General features: G+C 44.0%; 1 protein-coding gene across 2 annotated transcripts; it reads right to left on the bottom strand.

The window, feature by feature from the left end:
• Positions 1 to 11,665: 11,665 nt before the first annotated feature.
• Positions 11,666 to 22,018, bottom strand: KLHL38 (kelch like family member 38). Of its 2 annotated transcripts, XM_088453111.1 has the most exons (5): positions 21,802 to 22,018; positions 20,382 to 20,486; positions 16,944 to 18,425; positions 13,621 to 13,726; positions 11,666 to 13,030 (listed from the first exon to the last, which is right to left on the bottom strand). In XM_088453111.1, the coding sequence occupies exons 3-5, from the start codon at positions 18,297 to 18,299 to the stop codon at positions 12,747 to 12,749; spliced, it is 1,746 nt and encodes a 581-aa protein (XP_088309237.1). In that variant the 5' UTR covers positions 18,300 to 18,425; positions 20,382 to 20,486; positions 21,802 to 22,018; the 3' UTR covers positions 11,666 to 12,746. The 2 variants fall into 2 exon arrangements, with proteins under 2 accessions (XP_088309237.1, XP_088309236.1); XM_088453110.1 differs by lacking the exon at positions 20,382 to 20,486.
• Between the last annotated feature and the right edge of the window lie 1,729 nt (positions 22,019 to 23,747).

Below are 23,747 nucleotides of genomic sequence, written 5' to 3'. Positions count from 1 at the left end.
AGGTGAATATTTTACATACTGTACACAGGCCATTAATATCTACTTTGCTACTGCTGAGTAATGTAATGTATATATTAGCCTCATTTTACCTTTCCTGCTCATGCATCAATGAGCTGTGTGTATTTCCAGCTGTCCGTAGATTCTACACAGTCATGCAGCCACATTTACTTTACCATGATTTGTTTGTATAAAAGTATTTGCCTATTCCTAAATGCAGCAATGAGCAATCCTGCTGTGATTTGGTTGGATCAAGTCTTGACCACAAATTTCTCAGTATGATAGCTCAAATTGTAGGCATTTATAGTCTGCAAACATTATTTATTGAAGGGAATGAGGATTGCCAGCTAGTAATAGTTACAGATGTGTCCACTAGTATCTTTGCCGCTTGTGTGGCAAACGTGCATATGTATCGCGCCATACGACTTGCCGAGCACACGTGCACCACAGTATGCCATGCCGCGGCTACATTCGCACCATGCAATCCTATGTTACGAAAATCAGACTAGATAAGAACTGATATCCAAAACATTATCATTGGTTGCTTTAAAATATAAAACAACTAATCCTGAAATACTGTAGACTGGTAGATAAATTGCAATTTAATTCCATAACATTTCAAAGTGACCTGGCTACGTGGAGCTTAATTAGGGAAACAGTCGGGAAGCCGATGGACGGAACCTGACCGCCGGCTTCCCGACTGTATAATCCCGGCAAAGGTTAAATGACAGGCGTCAAAATCCCGATGCCTATAATTTTCCCTACGCCGGGAGCCCGACACCCGGCTTACCGATCGAAGGTAAGCCGAGCGACGGCCGCGGACAGCCGCGGAGGGAGGAGGGTTAGCTTTAGGGTTCCCGGGGGGACTTAGGGTCAAGCACCCCCCCGGGAGGTTAGGGTTAGGCTAGGGGAAGGGAGGTTAGGGTTAGGCATCCCCGGGTGGAGGTTAGGGTTAGGCATCCCCGGGTGGAGGTTAGGGTTAGGCACCCCCCCGGGAGCCTTAGGTTTAGGCAGCGGGGAAGGGGGTTTTAGGTTTAGGCACTAACAGGGGGGGTTAGGGTTAGGCACTTGGGGGGGAGGTTAGGGTTAGGCACCCCTAAGGGAGGGTTAGAGTTAGGGGGTAGAATAGGTTGGTGAGTACTTACCTTTCGACGATCTGGATTTTCACTGCTGCTGGGATGCCGCTGTCGGGATAAGAACCACTCGCCATCCCTTAATTAACATTCCTTGAAGGTAAAGTAAAATTTTCAAAAGCTGGCTGTACCAAGCCTTGGAGAGAAATAAAGTGGAGAGAGATAAAGTACCAACCAATCAGCTCCTAACTATCATTTTTAAAAACACAGTCTGTAACATGACAGTTAGGAGCTGATTGGCTGGTACTTTATCTCCCTCCACTTTGTCTCTCTTCAAGGCTTAGGGCCTGATTCAGAGCCGCTCGCTAAATGCGATCGCTCGCACGTGTATGCAAATTGCGTAGGCAGTGCTACCGCACAGCAATGCATGAGCACACCCAGTATTTCTTAGAGAGCGATCACATAGTGTATGCACCCACCAGCCTGTTTTAAGACGCCAACTTGTGCACGTCATATCCATGAAGTGTATGCAACCATCGGTACAACGAGTAACATCGGATGCTATCACAGCGCTTGAGGTGACCATACCCTGCCGCGAGCACTTCAGTGTAAAAACAAGCCAGGTGACGTGTACTATGATGCTGTCTTATAATTATACACATCTCTAAAACGCCGATGAGACGCTCAGTCACGCCTGCGATTGCACCTCCACTCCCCCGTTTTTAATGGCCAGCCCCTGTTACTAGCTACAAACGGCTTCCCCTGTCACTCACTCAGCTTGGCTGTCTATGCGCAGCGAGCGAATGCATTGTGAACTTTCGCTAAAGTATACGCATGCGCTCAATGCATACACACTGCATACCATCGGCAGCAGCGAGAGTATGGATCTTAGTGAGCGGGTCTGAACGAGCTCCTTAGTACATAGGCCCCAATGTGTCAGCCTCAGATAGATAGTAAGATGGCAATTAATAAAATATACAAGTGGGAAAAGCCAATAATATCCCACTAGTACAATGAGATGGCATTGGACATAAATGAAACAGACATAAAGTGCAGCCCCAGATAGGTTCCGAGATGGCACCTTAATGAAAGATATATTGATATACTACAAAGCCTATTGAGATGGCAGTCACAGTAGAGGGCACAGCGGATGTGACTGTGGGACTGGGTTTATTGGTGTCAGCAGGTACAGGGTTAACAGTGGTAGAAGTAGTAGCACAGTGGTGGTAATGCAAGGGTTAAAAAGCTGGTACATGCACAGCAGTGGCAGCCTGGAGAAAGCAGGGCATTGTAGTACTTCTGGTGCACCATCAGGCTGTCCACTCACTGTGCGGTTAGCAGGGTTCTTGGGCACCTAAGCAGTGGTGGTACAGTGTAGATAGGCAGCCCTTGGGGCCGTGGCAGGGTCCCGGGAGCATGGGGTGCATCCAAGCAGAAAGCAGTTTTCCATAACTAGTAGGTTATCAATTCTATATATAAAACAAAGGGCCTCATTTACTAACGAGTTTTATCACCAAAACGAGTGATAAATGTCACTGTGTATGATAAATGGTGCTCCAGCCAATCAGCTACCAACTGTCATCTGTTAGAAAAATGACAGTTGGGAGGTGATTGGCTGGAGCATCATTTATCATACACAGGGCCAGATGTACTAAGCTCTGAAAAGTGATAAACTGTAGAGTGATAAACCACCAGCCAATCGGCTCTTAACTGTCATTTTTCAAACACGGGGTCATTCAGACCCGCTCGCGAGCGAAGGTCACTCGCAAGCGGGTCGATGTTGGGCGAATGCGCATGCGCACGACGGAGAGAGCTCCGTCGTGCGCATGCGCGAGACCCGGCGAGCGACGAGAAATACGTTGCTCGGGGTCTCGCACCAAAGGGGGCGTGCTGTCAATGGTGACTGACAGCACGCCACCTTTGGTGGGCGTGCAGGGGGCGTGGCTGCCAGACGGAGGCATTCCCATGGGAACACCTACCGTCTGGATCCGGCTCCACTGACATCACTAGTGATGTCAGTGGGAGTGATTTTGGCTCTGATAGAGCCAAAATCACTCCAGGGCTTGCGGTCACCGAGACCCTACCGCAGGGTCTCATCGCAAGCCCGATGGTCGCGATGGTCTTGACCATCGCGACCATCATCATGGACGCTCGCATAAGCTGTGGGTGGTAACCCACAGCTATGCGAGCGTCCAAGAGGCCGCTCCATTTTTAGGGAGGAGGGCACTGATTCAGAGCGAGCGCTCTGGTCAGAGCGTCCGGCTCTGAATCAGGCCCACAGCCTGTAACATGACAGTTGGGAGCTGATTGGCTGGTGGTTTATCACTCTACAGTTTATCACTTTTCAGAGCTTAGTACATCTCCTCCACAGTGAAATTTATCACTCGTTTTGGTGATAAAACTCGTTAGTAAATGGGGGGCCAAAGTGACGTACAAAGCCCAGCATTTCCCACTGAAGTAAATGGATTTGACAGAAACAGCTGCCTCCGTTTAATAAAATTTCTTAACAATGCAAGCAGTGGTGTTAGATACAGATAAAAAGATCAATCTCAAATAGCTAGTAGGGTGGCAATTTAATAAAAAAAAAAAGCAGGTGGACAAAAGTTAAAACCCAACATACCCCACTTTCACATTGGATGGCATTGAAAGCAAATGAAACAGATGGAAGCAGCAGCCTCAATTATGTAGTAAAAGGACAGTTTAATAAAAGATACATAAATATATGGGCACAGTTCAGTATTTAGGGGCCTATTCATCAACACTAAATTAACGTTTTTAAGGACATTTTCCTTAAATAACGTTATTTTACTATTCATGAAGCCACTTAGCACAGGAGATATCACTGATATCTCCTTGCTAAGTCCCCCTGCGTTAATTTCCACACTCCCCATACATTAGTACATTAGTATGGGGATGTGGAAATTATGGTATTCATCAAATTCCGAAAATTATGAATTTTCGGAATTTGATGGAGGTACTATCCGCCACTGTGAGGTGGCGAATAGCAGGTGAAACTTACCTGCTTACAGCTGGGCAGGTCCCCCGGCATCTCCCTCCGGCGCTCTGGTGCGTCCTCTGGCTCCGGAGGCTGGTCGGACACTGTGTTCTCCCAGCAGAACACAATAAAGATTAGAAAAAAAAAAAAACTTTTTTTTTTTTTTGTAATCTGTACTGTGGTCTGCTGGGAGACCATGTGACAGACCAGCAGGACGGAGCCGGAGGCTGCTGCGCGGACAAGTAAGTGCGGGACAGGGGGGTAGTGAGCGGAGGGGGGAGGGGAGGCAGGTGAGCGGAGGGGGGGACACAAACTTACCGCATGTGTAGGCAGTGCTGCGCATGCGCTGGGTTAACTAATTTAACAGTGCATGCGCAGCACTGTTTCCAGCTGCGGTAAGTTAGTGTAGAGAGGGATAACTATCTATTTCCTGAAAAGCTGTCATCGCAAAAATGACAGCTTTTCGGAATAGATAGTCATGGAGAGGAGGAATGATGAATTCCTCTGGTAATTAGGTAGAACTCCATGCGAGTTCTAAACCTAATTACCTCCTGGGAAAGTTTAGTAATGATGAATAGGCCCCTTAGTATTGTTACTGTACAATAAAGTGGCGCTTTGAGCCCCCCCAGCCTCCCTTATCTGTAGATTAAACAGAACATGCACATTGTTTAGCAAACCAGGTACTTTGTTTGGGCACCCACAATATAAAAGATTATAAATGATGGATTATGGGTTCTGGATAAATATGCAGGCTCAGAGTGGGCATCCATATTAATTTTCTCATCATTCTCACATCCTCATCATTGTAGGAAAATTATGGTCATCTGCTCTGTAGGAGAAAATCGGTCAACTGCTTTGTAGAATTATAGTCATTTGCTCTGTAGGAAAATGGTGATCATATGCTCTCTAGGAGAATAATAGATATTTGCTCTGTAGGAAAATGGTCAGGGCCGAAAATAGGATATCTGTCACCTGGGGCAAGGCAGCAATTTTGCGCCCCCTCCCTTCCCGTACCTGGATTTTGTCCTTGCTCCTCCATAAGGCAGTGCACTAGTCAAACGTCCCTGGTATATTGACTTACATATTATATTGACTTCCACACACCATAATGCCCATTACACATTATGCCACACACTGTAATGCCTATTACCAAAGTGCCACTTACATATTTGCACGACACCATTTTATGCCCCACAGTAAGGCTTCTAATTACTTTAAAATTACCTGCTCATTGTCAGGGGTTTATGCTCGTTGCCAGGGGGTTTCATGCTCGTTGCCAGGGGGTTTCATGCTGGTTGCCAGGGGGATTCATGCTCATTGCCATGGGGTTTATGCTCTTTGCCAGGGCGTTACATGCTCGTTGCCAGGGGGTTTCATGCTTGTTGCTATGGGGTTTATGCTCGTTGCCAGGGGGTTTCACGGGAGAAGATGCAGCTTTCAGCATCTTCTCCCGGCACTTGCGCTGGCCTAACAGACACTAGAGATCCAGTAGGATCTCTAGTGTCTGTCTCCTCCTTGGCGGCGGCCATTTTTGGATGGCCGTTTTCAGCAGAGTCCATGCGGACGGCGGTGGTCATTTACTCTGTAGGTGATTGTTGGACATTTGCTCTAGAGGATAATGATAGTCCTCTGCACTGTAGGAGAATGATGGCCATCTACTCTGTAGGAGAATGGTGGTTATCTGTTCTGTAGGATGGTCAACAGTACTGTAGGGGTATGATGGTCATCTGCTCTTTAGGAGATAGATGGTCATCTGCCATGTAGGAAAATGGTGGTTATCTGCTCTGTGGGAGATAGGTGATCATCTATTCTATATGAGAATGGTGGTCACATGCTCTGTAGGAAAATGATGGCCATCTGCTCTATAAGAGATTGATGGTCAACCGCTTTGCAGAAAAAATGATGGTCATCTGCTGTGTAGAAAAAGTGCAGTCATCTGTAGGATAATAATAGTCAGTTACCCTGTAGGAAAATGACCACCATCTGCTCTGTAGGATAATTGATGATCATTTGCGCTATAGGAGATGGTGGCCACATGCTCTATAGAATTGTGGTAAACTGCTGTGATGGTGATCTGCTCTTTAGGAGATAGGTGGTCACCTGTCATGTAGGAGAATGATGATCATCTGCTCTGTAGGAAGAAGATTGTCACCTCTCTATAGAAGAATGATGGTCATCTGTACAGTAGGAGTATTATGGTCATCTTCTCTGTAGGAAAATTGTGGCCATCTACTCTGTAAGAAAATGGTGGTCATCTACTGTGTAGGAGAATGAGGGTCATCTACTCTGTATGAGAATGACAGCCATTTGCTCTGTAGGAGAATGATGGCCTTCTGTTTTGTAGAAGAATTATAGCATCTACTATGTAGGATAATGATGATCATCTACTCTGTAGGAAAATGTGAAGGCTTTGCTCTATAGGCAAATGACATTCATCTTTATTGGACATTGATAGTCATTTGCTTTGTAGAAAAATGGTGTACCCCTGCTTTGTAAGGAGAAGATGGTCATCTGTCCTGTAGGATAATTATGGCCATCTACTGTATAGGAAAATGATGGGCATCTGCTCTGTAGGTGATTTGTGGTCATCCTCTCTGTAGGCGAATAGTGGTCATCTACTGTATAGGATAATGATGGGCATCTGTTCAGTGGAGAATTGTGGTCATTTGACACACATGAGAATAGTGGTCATCAGCCACGTAGGAAAATAGTAGTCATCTGCCATGTAGGAGAATGGTAGCCATCTGCTCTGTAAATGACTGGTGGCCATCTGCCATGGAGGAGAATGGTAGCCATCTGCTCTGTAGATGACTGGTGGCCATCTGCCATGAAGGAGAATGGTAGCCATCTGCTCTGTAGGTGACTGGTGGCCATCTGCCATGGAGGTAAATGGGGGTCATCTGCTCTGTAGAAGAATAGTAGTATTTTATTGTATAGGGGGATAATGGTCAGCTGGTATGTAGAACTATGGGGTCATTGTCAGATATATTTACTTTGAAGGACATTTTATAAAAATAAAGATACACCCAAGAAAATGTCGCAGTCACTGTTTTGTATAAATGTGTCCCGTTTGCCATCAACAACTAATCCTTGGACAATTGTTTGCTCACTGGAAACATTTTACACTCACACATTGACAAAATTAGAAGGGAATGAACTGTTGTGCTAATTACTTCAAGCACCTCTGTGTAGAACATCTTCCTTTGTAATTTGTATTTGTATATTGTTTATTTCTGTGAATAGTATGCATTGAGTGTATTCATACATGTTAATGCATAATGAATGGTAGTTATTTTATCTATATATTTATTTATATGTATCCAACATCAAAGTACAAAGTTGTAATCAATGAAGTTAATGAACTCTCAACACAGGTGTGCTGATGACTGAGAACTTACCATTGGCTGAGAGCCCTATAAATATCAACAAGCAGACACCTGTGTATCTACATCTTGTCCTTCTGAAGAAACCGCTAAACCCCAACAGTGGAGAAACGCGTCAAGGACCGGGGACTCTACCTGCTTGCTGTGCACTTAATTTATCCTTTGAATGGACAATATCATACCTTGATAAGAGCGCACTCCCTCCCTCACCGGATGGTTTGACCATCCCAAACAGCGGAAAACTGGGAGCGGTAAGATCTTGGAGTGAGAAGCACATTCCTCCTAATAATTAAGCACAATATCGCTGTACCCAGTAGGGGTTGATATTCAATAAAACAAAGACTTTAATAGAGGGAGGTTGAAGTGGTATCGCTGCAATAACCAAATTTGCCATTATATAAAGGATACTCACCTGCACTTACTTCCAACAGTGGATTTATGCAAGGCGGAATTCAGTGCTATATAAAACACTGCAATTCATTTATTAATGGACTTTATGATGTTTTACTATAAGGATATCTCCTAATTGGAACTATTCATCAGTTGTAGGAGGATTTCCTTTTTTTTATATATATATATATTTTTCTTTTTTTGATGTTGGATCAACGAGTATGCATACTTAGTATGTTCTATATTGGTTTTTTTTGTGTGTGTATTATGTGTTTTTGAATGAAACTTACATATTGCATATAATTAAAATTGTAATACATTTTTTTAAATTATTGCGCTCTTTGTTGTTTGAAACAATTTATTTGCATATTGTCCTTTGTAAGCCGTTTGTGTGCTGCTGAATCTGTCTCCTGGCTGCAGTGAATAGAACTAATATTTGGCTGGAGATGCAGCAGTGTGGGAAGAAGACAATTTCAGTAACATGTGTGCGTTTGATTTCCCCTTATCATGCTTCATGTATTGGTCGCTCTTCATAGAACCCAGAACTGGAAAACAACGCCTATTGGTGACAGCTGAAATGTAATACAGTATTATGTGCTATTTTATGCTCAATTCAGAACATAAACTCAGTGTTCTGAAGTCATTCTGTCTAATGATACTGTGTCTTTATGACTCTTTTATGGTACACTATGTACAGATAAAAGACGTACATTAGCAGTACAGCCGTAAAACATATGTGATTCAAGGGCACGCGGACCTATTTCTCAGTGTACTTATGTCTGAACAAGGCTTTAAAATATTTTGGTGTTATTAATGACCTTGTAAAACTAGATAGAGGAATTACCCTGCGCCTTTTACTGGGACATGTCACATGACTCACCGGTTACGTAACGAGAGATAATAGCTCACATTCATTTTCACCTGTTTGACAGATTTGAACATAACAGAAAGGAGATTCTTACAGCATTTGCCAGTGGGTAATCGCACAAGGTAAGCGGTGAGATAGGTTGCTAGGGGTTTCTGCATATTTGGACTTTGTTAGCGGCTTAGCGCCTATCACCCGGGTGCATATATGTGAAAAAGTGGCTGCGATATGTCTCAAGAAAACATTTGCGCAGTAGTTGCGTACTTGGCAACTTCACAAATGAGCCCCAGTGAGTGGTTGATCTTGCTGCTCACTGGTGAGAAGACCCCATCAGCCAACATTGGACGGCCTACCTGTTCCTTTCTTATGATTAAATACAGAGTGAATAGCTTTAATTAATTACATAATATGGCTAACTAATTTTTATTCAGCTGCAAAGATTCAAAACACATGCCAAACACTGGTCAAACTGGATCATTATAGGGCTCTGGAACATGTAGTATTTCTTAGTCCATAGAAAACATACAGTGCTTACTTTTGGGTGCCAAACTCCATGTAACAACAATGCAAGTCTGTTGCCAGTAATCCCCTTCTGGACCAAAGCACATCAGGAATGTGAATTAGAAAAATAATTGTGGCATAGGGAAAACAGTGGACTTTACCATTTTGATTAACTTTGAAAATCTTAAAATTGATTTCGGGCAGGCCTGTGAACTTCTACAGATTTATCAGAAGTCTTCTAAAACTAATCCGGATTCTCGGATTTCAACAGTTTCTCTCCAGCCCGGTTCCACTCCATACCCACCATAGCCCGGTTCCTAGCACTAGCAGATCCAGCCCTGTATCCACCACCAGCTTCAATCTGAAGTTCATATCAAAGACATCTGCTTCCAGACCATAATCTCGCTTCACAGGCACCAGTTTCCTATCCAACTCCAGTGCTTCCAGTTCAAAAGCTTAAGGCTCTTCTCAATCTAGCATTCTACCTGTCCCAGACTTACCCCGATTCTAATTCAGCCCAGTCTAACTGTTCCTACTGTTGGACATCTATCAACAGTCCTGCAGTTCTCGCTCAAATTCTAGTCAATGCTGAGGAATTTTATCAAGCCACCAAGCTTCATTCACACAGCCGCTTCTCCAACTCCAACCCCAGAATCCAGGACCAAACTCACACAGATGTAACAAGTTACTGTTGACCATCTCAAACCTTCTAAACTCTGTTACAGAAGTGTGCACATTGCCACACAATATTGTTAGGACAATGGGACACTAATCTCTGCCACACAAATGTACACACTTTCATGCACTATTGTATTGGGTCAATCAACCCTAAGATTCTAATACACAAATGTACACTACACACTGGCACACTCTATGTACTCTGGTAGTCAGGAGGAAGACATTTAACACCCGTCATTCAATGGATTAACGTATTACAACATAGCATTCAAAGAATGAACACAGCTAAGCAACACTTCTCTTCATAGAAAGCTCATGAGTGCGTTACAGTAAAAATGGCCAAACTTATTAAATTTTAGATTTAATATAAAATGGTACAGTACTGTTATACAAACCAAAATGGCACATGAAATAAATGCAAAACATTTATAAAAAATGAACAGGATACAACTACAGAAAACAGTACATTTATGAGTCCATAACGGGAGGGGTGGAACAGCTCTCAATTAGATTGATCCCCAACAAAACTGATGCGTGAGACCTTTTTCAAATGCATTTTTTAAAATCACTTTTTCCTTCAGACCTCCTTCTGTGATGTCACTCAGAGGAAGTCATCCCTATACTACCGAGCCCTTCCCAAACACTACAGCCAGGAATTATCTGCATAATCAAAAGTCCTACTAAATGCAGGAATAACCTCTTTTTAAATTCCAACATCTTCATGTATTTACAAACAATTTATGGATTTATGCTCAGAAAGGAAACTGGGTTATCAGACGGAAGTCCTCAGACTGAGTGATGTCTGATTTCTGACATACAGTACATACGCTAAGTTAACCTTCTAAGCAATTCTGGCTTTCGAAATACGTCAACTAGTCTCCTCATGCCCTACATTTACTGGCCCCTTCCCGTTAGGTTTAGGGTTAGCCTAAAACCATGTGTCAACCTTGTGATGTAATTGTGTATTAATGCAGAGTGTCTTAATGTACAGCAGGGGTATTCAACATGAAGCCCTCCCGCTGTTGTGGAACTACACATCCCAGCATGCCCTAATAGCAAAACTCTGGCAGGAGCTGCTGGGGTGTGCAGTTCCACAAAAGCTGAAGGGCCGCACGTTGAATACCCCTGATGTGCAGGGAGGGCATAATCTAACTTTCTCTATGCAGAGACGTCGGCAGCGCGATCTAACTACCAGGATGTCACTAAATTTGCCAGGGAGAGTAATTAGGACATGGGAAGCCAGTTTTAGGACTGCTGACGTGGTCACTTCCCTCCCAGCATGGGTGCTAATATCGCACCCAGATCGCATTGAGAGGCGATTATTGATAAACAGGCCCCATGAGGTCTTTTCATTTACTGAGAGTACTAACCAATGCAGTGTCAGACTGGGGCATGAAGGGCCCAAGGGGAAAATACAGTGTAGGGGCCCATGCTTAAGGGGTGTGGCCAGCCACCATAGGGGGTGTGGCTAGCCACCACAGACACTTGGCTAACCAATAGGGAAATCTTTGTGTAGTTTCTATAGAAAGGAGCCAAGCACCCATGTTGATCAGTGGTATAACTCCACCAGGTAACTGACCATCTATTAGAGTAACAATGTATGATTTGAGGTCTGGAACCTGACACCTAGAGGACAGGGGTGGGCCCTCAGGCAGTGGGGCCCACCGGGGATTTCCCCTGTACCCTTGTGGGCCAGTCCAACCCTGAACCAATGGCTGCCTCTGCTCTAATGGGGGCACTCTAATGAACACATGCACCCACAGAAAGTTAAGCAACACATACATAAGTATAACAAAAATAAATTTATTGTTTATTACAGATAAAAAGTTTCTACTGTATTATTATTTCTTTTACATGATTGCATGAAGTTATCCATCAGGACAGAAAGGGGGCGGATCTAGGACAGAAGGGAAAAAGATGGCAGGACCATCAGAATGAGGAAATTGTGAAGTATGCAGATTGCGGCACCCCGGTATGTGCTGTTGGCCTGATGCAGAGTGAGGGGCAAAAAGGACCAAGGCGCATGCAAAAAGGGGTATATTTTATTACAGCTACTAACTACCTAGATGCGATTACTCTCTGCGACCTCTGCGTTACGGCAGAAACGGGTTACAGACCCATATACCAGAATTGCCCCCATGTTTCAAACCCCTTCCCTTGCATGTTTCAAATACATATGCAATTCTGCCCCATTCTAAATGCTAAAACAGCAGAAACAACCCCCTATATTGTGTACGCAAGGCAAACAAAATTTTATTTTTCTTTAAAAGGTTCGTGGATAGATCCCCTTCAATAGATGTACCCTGATGTCATCAGTTACTGTCCAATGTCGATAGTTACTATCCACGTGGATATACAGGGGGAATATAAACCTATGGCGAGCAAAGCGTGCCCGCAAGGGGACAAACTTCCTCTTTTGGTAGCCTTTATGGACATGAAACCGCACTTCTGCCCTCACTCCACATCACTTCCAGGTACACTACCAACGTAAAAACTCTGAAACACACCCAAAAAAGCTCACAGGAGCATATTCTATGCCCAGAAGATGAAGGAAGCACTAATCAGTGTACAGCCACATAAGAAAGCAACACATCAGCTCACACTTATCCATCGATGGCGGAGAACCATTGGTTCTTTGACATCGATGGCAAAACTAGTTGACATTGACTGGGAAGCATTGATGTTTTGAAAACATCGATGGTCGATGGCCACCCCTACTCTGCATCAGCTCCTAAGTGATCATATACATAAAGATGAAATTATCATTTTCACACACCCGTGCCCTACACATGTAAATGCCAAAATCAAGTTACGCCCACCTCTTCTGTCCATACCTCACCGTCCACCTTAGACAACAGTACATCTCAGTGTAAATGTGTTGGAATACATTGCAGAGTAATACACCCGTGGTCAAACAATCTATTAGGCAGTTTCCCTTTCGAGGTCCATGTGTCTGTACTAAGGTCGTAGCAATCAAAGGAATCGGAGTCTTCGATGGTATTGTCCACGTTTAGGCATCGGCCACCCGTCACATAAATTTTATTTTGCAGAACCGTGGCCCCATGGTGCATCCTTCTATCCTTCATGTCGGCGCATTTGACAAAGGTATTCTGTGTCAGATCATATGCAATTATTCTTCTTGTGTAACCTGTAACATAAGAGTTGCGAGTGACTATATGCATTAATATTTCTTTCATATACAACCATCACTTACTCCAGTTTTGTAAATGTGATTGCTTAGAGCAGTGGTTCCCAAACTGTGCGCCGTGGCACCCTGGGGAGCCTCGGGACACTTGCAGGGGTGCCTCAGGTTGATGGTCCAGCACCAAATCAAATTATTAATGGTCAATGTAATGTAGATATGTGGACAAACAGAAGCACAAACCTGTCCCCCACCACATAACTGAAGCTAAGGATGACAGGTCAGCACAATTTTCTTCACTTTACTAAATTATTTTTTGAATTTCTCAAAAACAAACTTTTGGCTTAGGGGTGCCGTGGAAAAAATGATGATACTCCAGGGTGCTGTGATTCAAAAAAGTTTCTGGACCACTGGCTTAGAGGATAAATTAACTTTTTTTTATTTTTTATTTGAGCAGTTTGAAAATGTATTTATCCTACTGAGCCCAAACCCAATTGTTAAACTTTAGCACTAACGCGTTTTAGGAAATACGATTATCATATAGCCAATGCTTGGACCATCGTAAATACTGTATGTAAGTTATTGCAGAAACTCACCTCCGATTATGATAATCTTGTCTCCAATGACCACGGCCGGGGCGCACACATTTTTTACCATCCTGGTCTCCATCCTAAACCACATGTTCCGGCCAATGTGGTAAACCTGGGGTGTAAAGTACAAAAGTTTATATTTTCATGTTAATTCGTTGTGTACAGTATATGTTGTGCCATAGACATAAATAGTTTGCCAAGATTTTCTTTGTTATAGCTGCACAGTACAACTTCTCCTATTCTGCATTGTAGTTGCAACACTTAAGTTTCTGACCCTAGTTAAGGGACCCAGCTCGAGGTCTAATTTACTGGCGGATACAAGGCAAAGATTATATAAGAGGACAAACACTCTTCTCAGGAAAAAACAATAAGGGATAATTTGCAGCTATACCCCAAGCTTAGAATATCTGTGGATGGGCCAGAGGTAAATGCCCTGTATTCCTCCTTTTTATAAAGTGGCACTGTGCCCTGAGTAGCTCAGTTCTTACATTAGGGCTGCGTGTAATTCTTAGTATAGATTCTTAGGGGCATATTTATTTATTCATTTTCAGGGCATTTAGAATCTCCAGAATGTATGAAAGAGCAAAAGCAGGAAGGGACAGGGGCTCTGATAGATAACGCCAGTATCTATCACTGTACTGTATACTTACATCAAAAGGAACTGGTGTTCTTGGGGGTTATCCAAAAAATATGGGGGTCTATGTACTAAGCCTCAGAGAGAGATAAAGTGGATGGAAATAAAGTACCAACCAATCAGCTCCTAAGTGTCATTTTTTCAAACACAGCCTGTAACATGACAGTTAGGAGCGGATTGGCTCGTACTTTATCTCTCTACGTTTTATCACTCTCCATGGTTTAGCCCATTTCCCCCATTGGCCGAACTACGACTCCTGAATGGTAGTTTGGAAGAGCATTACAATCACCAGCCAGCAGAGGTCAGTATTTCCCAGCTCTCAGGGTCAGAGGCATAAGTGCCCCCCCCCCACTTCTGGTTTACTCCTTAACACCCCCATGGGATGTAGTCAGGAAGACGGTCTACATGCCGACTGCCGGCTTCCTGACTGTCAAATCTTGGCACGGTACTAATTACAGGCGTCAAAAACCTGACGCCTGTCATTAGACCTACGCCGGGAGCCCGACGCCCGGCATACCGATCGACGGTAAGCCGGGCGCTGGGCGAGGACAGCCACATGGGGGGGAAGGTTAGGTTTTAGGGCTCCCGGGGGAACTTAGGGTTAGGCACCACACTGGAAGGGTTAGGTTCAGGCTAGGGGAAGGGGGTTTAGGGTTAGGCACCCCTGGGGGGAGGTTAGGGTCAGACACCCCCCTCGGGAGACTTAGGGTTCGGCTGCGGAGATGGGGGGGTTAGGTTTAGGCACTTAGATGGGGGTTAGGGTTAAGCACTGGGGGGCGAGGTTAGGGTTAGGTACCCCTAAGGGACGGTTAGGGTTAGGGGGGAAAATAGGGTTAGTTATACTTACCTTATTAGCGATCGGGATCTTCACCCCTGCCGGGCTTCCACTGTCGGGATTTGAACCGGTGGCCGGCAGTATTACATACTACACCCCACCCCCACCCCCAGCACATAACTGGGGTTCTCCTCTATTTCACTTGCAATAATTTGATCTATTTCATTAAAAGACGAAGCAGGTAGCAGCTGGATAAGCATTTGGATCTTGCCTCAACAAGAAGACAAAAAGCTATTTATTTCCAAGAATTTTAAAAAGCTGTTTTATTTGCCAAGGAGAGACCAAACACCCATGTACACATTGTTCTAATACTGTATTGCTTGAGGCCCAACTCCCACACAGAAATATAAATCCGGGGCTTGGTGAAGATAGAACTCCACAAAGTGTAAAACATTTTGTGTGCACGATTCATTAGCGATTATTTCTGCCAAAGTGAGACAGTTCTAGCATGGAAAAATCGTACGTGTCATGCAGAAATCTGTAATTGCTTTGTATTACCAGTATCTCACTGTTACTTACTGATGCCATTGCTGTCTATGGCAAGTGACTTCAAATTAGAGATGAGCGGTTCGGCTTTACTCCAAATTAGCGCAAGTTCGGATTTATCATATTGGATATCCAAAACACGTGATAGCCGTATAGCCAATAAGATTCGGTATTCAGATACGGACTTAACCGAGCCAAAACCAAACTGTCATCTCTACTTCAAATCTTTTCGCATAGTATAATGAGGATGGTGAGGTGTAATGCAAGATAAATATGCACTCTAATACAGTATATCCTATGTAGATGGTCAGGAATGTTAGACAAATTATAGCTAGGATCTGATTGGTTGCTTCGGGAAACATCTCATTTGTTCCCTTTAGGACATCTCCTCCTGATGATAAGGGGTATATTCACTAGAGTGCGGGTTTATAGAAGTGGAGATGTTACCAATAGCAACCAATCAGATTGCACCAGATAATAGCTAGAATCTGATTGGTTCCTATGGGCAAAATCTCCACTTCTATAAACCCACACTTTAGTAAATATACCCCATAGTATGTTTAGTAAACAAATAACCAAAAGAGAGACTTAGTGGTATATTTACAAAAGGTCGATTTACATCGATTTTCATTGATTTAAAATCGATAAACATCGATGTTGTGTTTCTGGGGCTAAATCACACATTTACTAACACTTAAAATAACAAATAAAAAACTGTCTGTTAGTATATGTGTGGTTTAGCCCCAGAAACACAACATCGATATTGATCGATTTTGAAAGGCTTCAAATGATTTTAAATCAACCAAAGAGCCCGATAGTTAGCGCATATCTCCAAAGGCTTAGGTCTGCGCATGCGCATGGCTCATTTTGCTCATGTGCTGAACAGTCCGACGATCTCGCACGCAGACCCCCCCCCCAAGCCGCAGCATGATTGACATGCTGCAGCGTTTAGGGGCAGAGAGGGGCCACGTTGTCCTCGTTTTCCATGAGGGACGAGGCCAGGGTCTGCATCGGTGGATGCAGATTTCCTGGCCTCACAAGTGACCAGGACTCAGTCAGGCTGCGGTAAGCTTCAGATTCCGCAGCCTGGCCAAAGGAGCAACCACGATGGTTGTGATGGTGATCCCAGGCTGCCACCTCGGTCGCAGCGCTGGGATCGCCGATGCAGCAAGGAGACGTCTGTTTTCTACAGACACTTCCTGCTGCATTTGCATGTTAGATGCACAGAATTGCGCAGACGCTTGTGTGCGGCTCTACAATTCCATCCATCTCTGAATCAGGCTCAAAATCGATTAAAATCGACCTTTAGTAAATATACCCCTTATCTTGTTCTGACTATATATGATCTTTTGTTTGACTTTGATAATAATTTACCTGTATAAGCCGGACAGGATTCTGCATCGCATCCTCTCCACCAAAAAGGTAAAGTCTTTGGTCTTTGGCAGCTACTGCCGGGTGAAGGACGGCAACCGGCATACTAGACATGGTCTCCCAGGCATTATAAATGCTATCAAACCTCTCCACCGAGCTCAGAATCTCCTGTTTTTCACCAATTCCTCCTATGGAGAATATATAGTTTCTGTATCCTATACTTCTGTGAGAATACCTCGGAACCAGCATGGATTCTCCTTTGAGCCACTGATTTAATTTGAGAGACAGAATGTATACACTCGAGGTTACTGTGTTTCCCTTGTTGCAAATGGACAACCCCCCCAGGACATACACATTACCATGTAATCCGACAGTGGAAGCTTTGTGTAGACGTAATGGGAGCTTGGCAAACCTCAACCACTGGTTGGCTTTCTCGTTGTACAACAAAACATCCCTGGTGGTCTGTTGACTGTCTTTCCGGCCTCCAACATGAATGAGAAACTCCTGGTGAGAAAAGCGACGTGGGACATGCAACATGGGCTTAATACTTGGAGAAATGATTGTGTTGAGATTGAGAGAGAATAATACTGTGCATGCATGTTCCAGCATGATTCGGCAAGACATGGAAGACTGGATAAGAGGGTCATTGGCTATAAAATGGAAGAGGAAAGTTGGGTGAACATACTGAAGCCTGACTTTTTCAAATAGTTCCTGCATATAACACTTTCTCCCTTTAATATCATGTCGGATCCACGTCATCAGAGTCTCAAATACTTGTTCCTCCTCACCACAAAGTTCATCATCTCCTAGATAGTCCAGCAACTCAGAGACGCAAAGGTCCTTCAGGTCTTCAGAAATGGACACTTCTTTGAAACATCGCAAGGCAATTTGCCTAGCTTTGTCCTTGAGATTTTCACAGCTAAAAAAATCAGAGAGACGGATCATACTTAAGCAGTTTTGAGGAGTCATTTGGTCCTGGAGAAACTTAAAGCAGGTTCCCAGTAATTTTTCATACTGTAGCAGTGACGCACCTTGAATGAGCTGAAAGACATTGTGCAGCGTTATGAGGATCTCTCCGGTGTAAACATAGATAATTATCTGGTGAAGTGTGTCTGAATCAATGCCCAACAAAGTCACTCTACCCTGGCCACTCTCTCTAAAATTGTTGCAGAACATTGCCTTGAAGTAAGGGCTACTAGAGGCCAGGACATTCCGGTGACAAGGAAATTCACAGTCACTTGTGCTAATGATAATATCAGTCAGCAGGTGGGCTTCTCTCAGCTGGTTCAGCTGCCTGAGCAAGTCACAGGAGAGATCTTCATCATGGAACAGTAAGTCCTCACGCGTTTCACCATCCATGTTGAGCCTCCTGGATTATTACGTTTAATACACTAATAGGTAAATCCCAGCACAGAAGGATTTATATGGAATGAAGGAAGAACAAAAAGCCATAGTAGAGTAGTAGCCCTGGCGTCTTCTGCCACCCTATCAAAAAACAGACAAATTAGCAGTCCATGCTCGTTTTATGCAATGATTTGTGTTTTATGACCTTAAACTAAGCACAGAGAGGTCACATTAAAAGCATCTCACTCATTACAAAATTATTACAATTTACTAATATTTTCCTAGTTAGACAAATATCCAATTCTCTGCCTAAAGGTTGGTATGTTTCTGTTCGCTTGGCTTTATAAGTGTGTTAAGATTTTTACAAGGCAATTAAATGAAGTAGTGTATGTAATCCTAGGCACTATAACTGTGGCTGAACTTCAGCTTTCACGGTCAGCTGGCCTTGTTATGATCACATCCGGATCAGTAGGCACGGAGCGGCAAGTATCATATTAACCTATTTTTATGGGGTTTTTTATTTTTTTTATTTGCTATGGTTACTCCTACCCTTTGGTCCATCATATTTTTCTGTCACTGCGCGGTTGCCTACAGTTTCCAACGTCGTTTCCCGGATTTAATACATGGCTGAATGGGGGCTGTAGCAGAAACTAAATCTGTGGATTTCACTAAATATCTTGGTAATTGTTACCTGCCTGTTATCAGGATCCTACTGTGATGCCTGTGTGTCTAGACCCCTGCGACACTGCTTTTCCTATGTGTCAAATGATCACCTGGATGCTCAACCATTACAGACATTTTTCACAGACCCCTAAATGTCATTACAAGTCATACTTAGCTACTCTCCCGATTTGGCCGGGAGCCTCCCAAAAATCGTGTGGTGCTCCCGGCCCCCTGGAGGGGACTGCCAGAATGTCGGCAAGTAATTTAAAAGTACCTCAGTATGAGAAGCACTTTTCTTGATGACAGAATTAATTTTTTTTATATACAATCAGTTCTTAGAAATCAAAATTCTCGATTAGAATATCGGAATAAATTACGTCAAATCCATGATGTAACAAAACTACACCAGACGATGCCATACACTATGTTAAAAATCAGGACTGTCCTATGGAGGGGACAAAATAGGAGTTTTGGACTTATTCCGAAATGCCACAAGTTGATGCATCGGATACCAAATTAACAAAAAGATTGTTCTGGAGCAGAGATGGCAGCTGTCCCTGTGCTCCCTAACACCGGCAGTTACAATATTAATTAGTGGCAGCCAGAGCCGTAACAGGGCTTAACAGCGCCCTGTGCCTCCCTTGCCCCATCTGCGAATGACACCACTATGTTGTGCATAGGGGGCGGGGCCACCAGCACCAAGAAGTGTGGCAGGGCCCAGAGCGTCTTCAAACGGCAGAGTACCTGCTGCAGTGATACAGGCCGCAGCACACCGTTCCAGTTACCCGGCTAGCCAGAAGCATGGCCGTAGGGCAGCAAATTTGTCGCCCACCGATCCTTGCGCTCTGACATTTTTAAGAAACATTTTCTTTTTCATATTTTTGTTGTGTCAGATCTAACATCATATAATAATCTCCCAACAGTCACGGCAGGAAAACATATAATAAAAGAATCAAAAATTCATGAAAGCATGGGACGAACAATTTTCTGTTGAGATTTAGAATAAATAATAAATATAATAATAAAAGAAAACTAAAAAAAAACACCAAAAACTAAGACACAAAAAAGGGCAGACTTAAAAGTGGACCAGAATGCTCTTTATACTGTCAAATTTTATGTTTCTGTTATTAAAGTATTTTTGCCATATCCCCTGCCAGTTGTATTTATTGTCTACAGTACACTTTGGGGTGTATTTATTAAAGTATGAAAAGCCCTATGGGGTGTAATAGGTTCCAATTTCCCGGAACCGGCATGATTTCGGCGATATAGCTGCTAAATTTAAAGTGCCAATTTGTTTTAAAGAAAACCCGGCTATATCAATTAAATCATGCCAAATCTGGGAAATTGTAACCTATTATATATACCCCTGTATCTGGAAAACGCTGGTGTTTTCTACTGAGATAGTGTTTAGCCCTATACCCAGGGGGTCATCACCGGTGATGGCAGGTCTCAGCTTAGACGCCTCTCGTCTGGCGAATTCCCACATCCAGTCCATCAGCTCCGCTAGACAGGGCCATGCATAGGCACATTTCTTTCAGGCTGTACCAACAGAGAGGTAAATTAAACCTTTCCGCTCCAGTAAAGTAACACAGAGGAAGCTTAGTACAACTCAATTGCTTCCGTGACATTGTAATAATTAATTATGGTGATAAACAATTTCCTATCGCTGCCAATAAGAAATCAGCCTTATCACCAAAATAGACCTCCACATATATATATATATATATATATAAAAAAAATAGAAACCACAAAAGTGATGTAAATATTGCCGCTATTGAAAGCTTTCAAGGTACAGAGGCTTATTGGTTGGGCAGATTCACTATCTTCTATCCTGATAGTTTGCAGATGGATGGTCAGCGACAAAGATTTGCCACCGATGGTCAATGGTTTTGCTATTGATGGTGGAGATCTGATGGCTATCTGGCATTGATGGCAAACTGGGTGCCAATGTTTCCCCCCCCTTCGTCGCAGAGCTTCCCCCTTTACCCCTTGATGGCCCACTAAGCACCACCCCTGACACTGATTGATCCATGCCCCCCGGGAGCTGTCCACCATCAATGCTACATTTTATAGAATGTACTTGATAAATGCAAGCTAGAAGCTGATTGGGTGATACGTGACAACTTCTCCAATCTTTACAAAGTTTAACGCAGATTTCACCAAAAATGCTCTCACCTTTCATCGGCTTTGAATTTATACAAAGGATGTGATTAACATAAATAACGATGAAATAGCGAGTTTCCGCGCATTATGCTGAGCCGTATACATGGGCAGCATATGTGCTTGTATTGCCATACAGCAGGTGCAAAAGATATACGCCTCCCCCCCGTAGCCGCGGACCACCTTGCTTTAATATGTGCAAAGTGTGTGCATTTGTTTTCATTTTCAGCATATGTGCAGCGCAAATTCACGCAAACCTGCACTACGCAAACAAGCGTACTGTTCTCTCGGCACCAGACTCTGCATATTTTTTAAAAAAAACCAAAGCAAAGTTATTTTTTCTTACAATTACTGTACTACAGGGAACACTTAAAAACATTTAACTCAGATGAACCTGGGCAAAACTTATTGGAGACCTGGAACACAGGAAACTTTGGCGACATCTGAAGGCTTCTAAAGTGACAAGTGGAGGTGTTACCCACATCAACCAATCAGATCCGAGCTATCATTTTATAGAATGTAGTACTGTACTAGATAAATGATAGCTAGAAGCTGTTTGCTTGTTATGTGAAACTTCTCTACAGTACTTGTCCTCGTTAGAAGGTTTGCTAAATCTCCTCAATATACTCTACAATAAGATACAACTGTGGTTACAAGTCAGTAAGAGCATTTCTGCAAAACGTCTCTAACTTACCTCATTGAGTGTTTCCTCTTTCAGTCTTATCGCCTTCCGTACATCAGGTGGGGACGCCTGTAGAGAGAGACTTGGTCTTTCAGGTACCGATTTCTAACTTCACTTACTCTGAAGGCAAATTTTCAAAACCATGAGAGCAGAGCCGCTGCTAATATTAGCTGTGCGTGGTATGCTCAGTGCTGTTGTCACATGTGACTTTGCATTGGCAGCGAGACGAGGGATGTAACGGAGCATGCTCCAGCCTTGTTTTTCCAGCAAGTGTTTATATATAAACCGTAGACGGAGATGAACATTTAGTGCTACTAGAGAAGCCTTTTCGTACTCCTTGTCCTACAATAACTGGAATCGGAGATGTATGTAAACAGTCAGTAATATTTCTGTCAACGGCCGCAAGACTGTTTCTGAAAGACCCTGTCATGGTTGCCAGTATTTTGGAGTGATTCCCAGGGACCTTGCTGCTGATCAAGTGCATCTATCAACGTGCACTACAACTCCCAGCATAGCATGCTTATTACAGGGACACTGGGCTAGTCGGCATTGGTCTGATACTCACCAGTTAGGAGGCCTGATCATTTTTTCAGGCTTCCCCGCAATGGCTGATCCAGGTTTCGTTTGGTTTGGCCTAAACCGTGTGCGGATTGGTGTCTTGCAAGCCGCCACACTATGGGCCCCATTTACAAACAAATTATAACCCCTTTAAAGCTCGCTAAAGGGGTTATACCGTTTTGCTGTATTTAGTAAACAGCGGTAATCTTAGATTACCGATGTTTGTACAGCATCGCTCTCGCCATCTCGCCATCACTCACGTGACCCTTTGGTAGAGCAGCAGAGGCGGGTGTATGGCCCTATAACGCCAATAAATAGGACAGGGATACTAACAACCAGTAGAAGCTGATCAGACACACCTCGGCAAAGCTATACCAAACTAACCAATCACAGCCTTAGAACAATCAAAAGACTAATCAAACACACGCGCAATAAGAGCATTAGCAGCAATGCTGGTGTAGTGGTTAGCATTACTGCCTCACAGCTCGGAGGTCTTGGGTCCATATGCCCCCAAGGGGATGTAGTCAGCATTCCGCCGTGTGGGATGCCGACGGGTGAAATTCCGGCGTAAAAATCCCAACAGCGTCGGGATCCCGGCACCAGAATCCCGACCGTCGGCATCCCAAAGGTAAGTATCGGGCGTTAGGGTGCGAGGTTAGGGTTAGGCATTAGGAGGAGGGTTAGGCACTAGGGGGGAGGGTTAGGTTTAGGGTGCGGGGAGGGGGACGTTAGGTTTAGGTACGAGGGGGGGAAGGTTAGGGTTAGGCTCCGGGGAGGTAGGGGTAAGGGTTACACTTATCTCCTGTCTTTATGGGTGTCGGGATTCTGACTGTCAGGGTGCTGTCTGTATTCTGACCAGCGGCATCCCAACCGCCGAGATCTCAAACCCAACCTGCCCCCAAGACCCTGTGTGGAGTTTGTATGCCCCCCATGTTTGAATGTGATTCCCAGGGCCGTAGCTAGGGTAGTGCGGCCGGTGCCATTGCACAGGGCACCAGAGGTCAGGGGGCGCTGTTTGGGCCTGTCAAGTGTCTGTTTATTATCATTCTTTCTTGCAGCTTCCTCTTATTTCATACCAGCATCTCCTGGCCTCTCCTATCTCTTCCCTGGCCCTTCCCCATGAAGCCATGGCCCTTTTTTGGGTGCATTATGTCCCTTTGAAAAATGAGGGGGGCTCCAATGCTCTTTCTGGCACAGGGCACCAAAAAGTCTAGTTACGGCTCTGGTGATTCATCTAGGTACTCCAGTTTACCCCCACTGTCCAAAAACATACCGTCTGGATAACAAGATTCTAAAAAAAAAATTGGAGCAGGCTACTCCATTGGAGCAAGGGCTGATGTGAATATCTGAAATACTCTCTGTACAGCTCTGTGAATATGTGGGCGCTATATAATTGTTAA

Source organism: Taudactylus pleione, unplaced genomic scaffold (genome assembly GCF_031769625.1).
Source record: "Taudactylus pleione unplaced genomic scaffold, aTauple2 ptg000571l, whole genome shotgun sequence".
Lineage (NCBI taxonomy): Eukaryota > Metazoa > Chordata > Amphibia > Anura > Myobatrachidae > Taudactylus > Taudactylus pleione.
This window is presented reverse-complemented; position numbering and strand designations above follow the sequence as displayed.

Excerpts from the sequence above, each read along its gene's own strand:
- KLHL38 (XM_088453111.1), bottom strand. The coding sequence starts at position 18,299 with ATGGATGGTGAAACGCGTGAGGACTTACTGTTCCATGATGAAGATCTC. Across the intron at positions 13,727-16,943 it reads ATCCTGTCCGGCTTATACAG|GTTTACCACATTGGCCGGAA; the intron begins GTAAATTATTAT and ends TTTACACCCCAG. Across the intron at positions 13,031-13,620 it reads CAAGATTATCATAATCGGAG|GTTACACAAGAAGAATAATT; the intron begins GTGAGTTTCTGC and ends CTTATGTTACAG.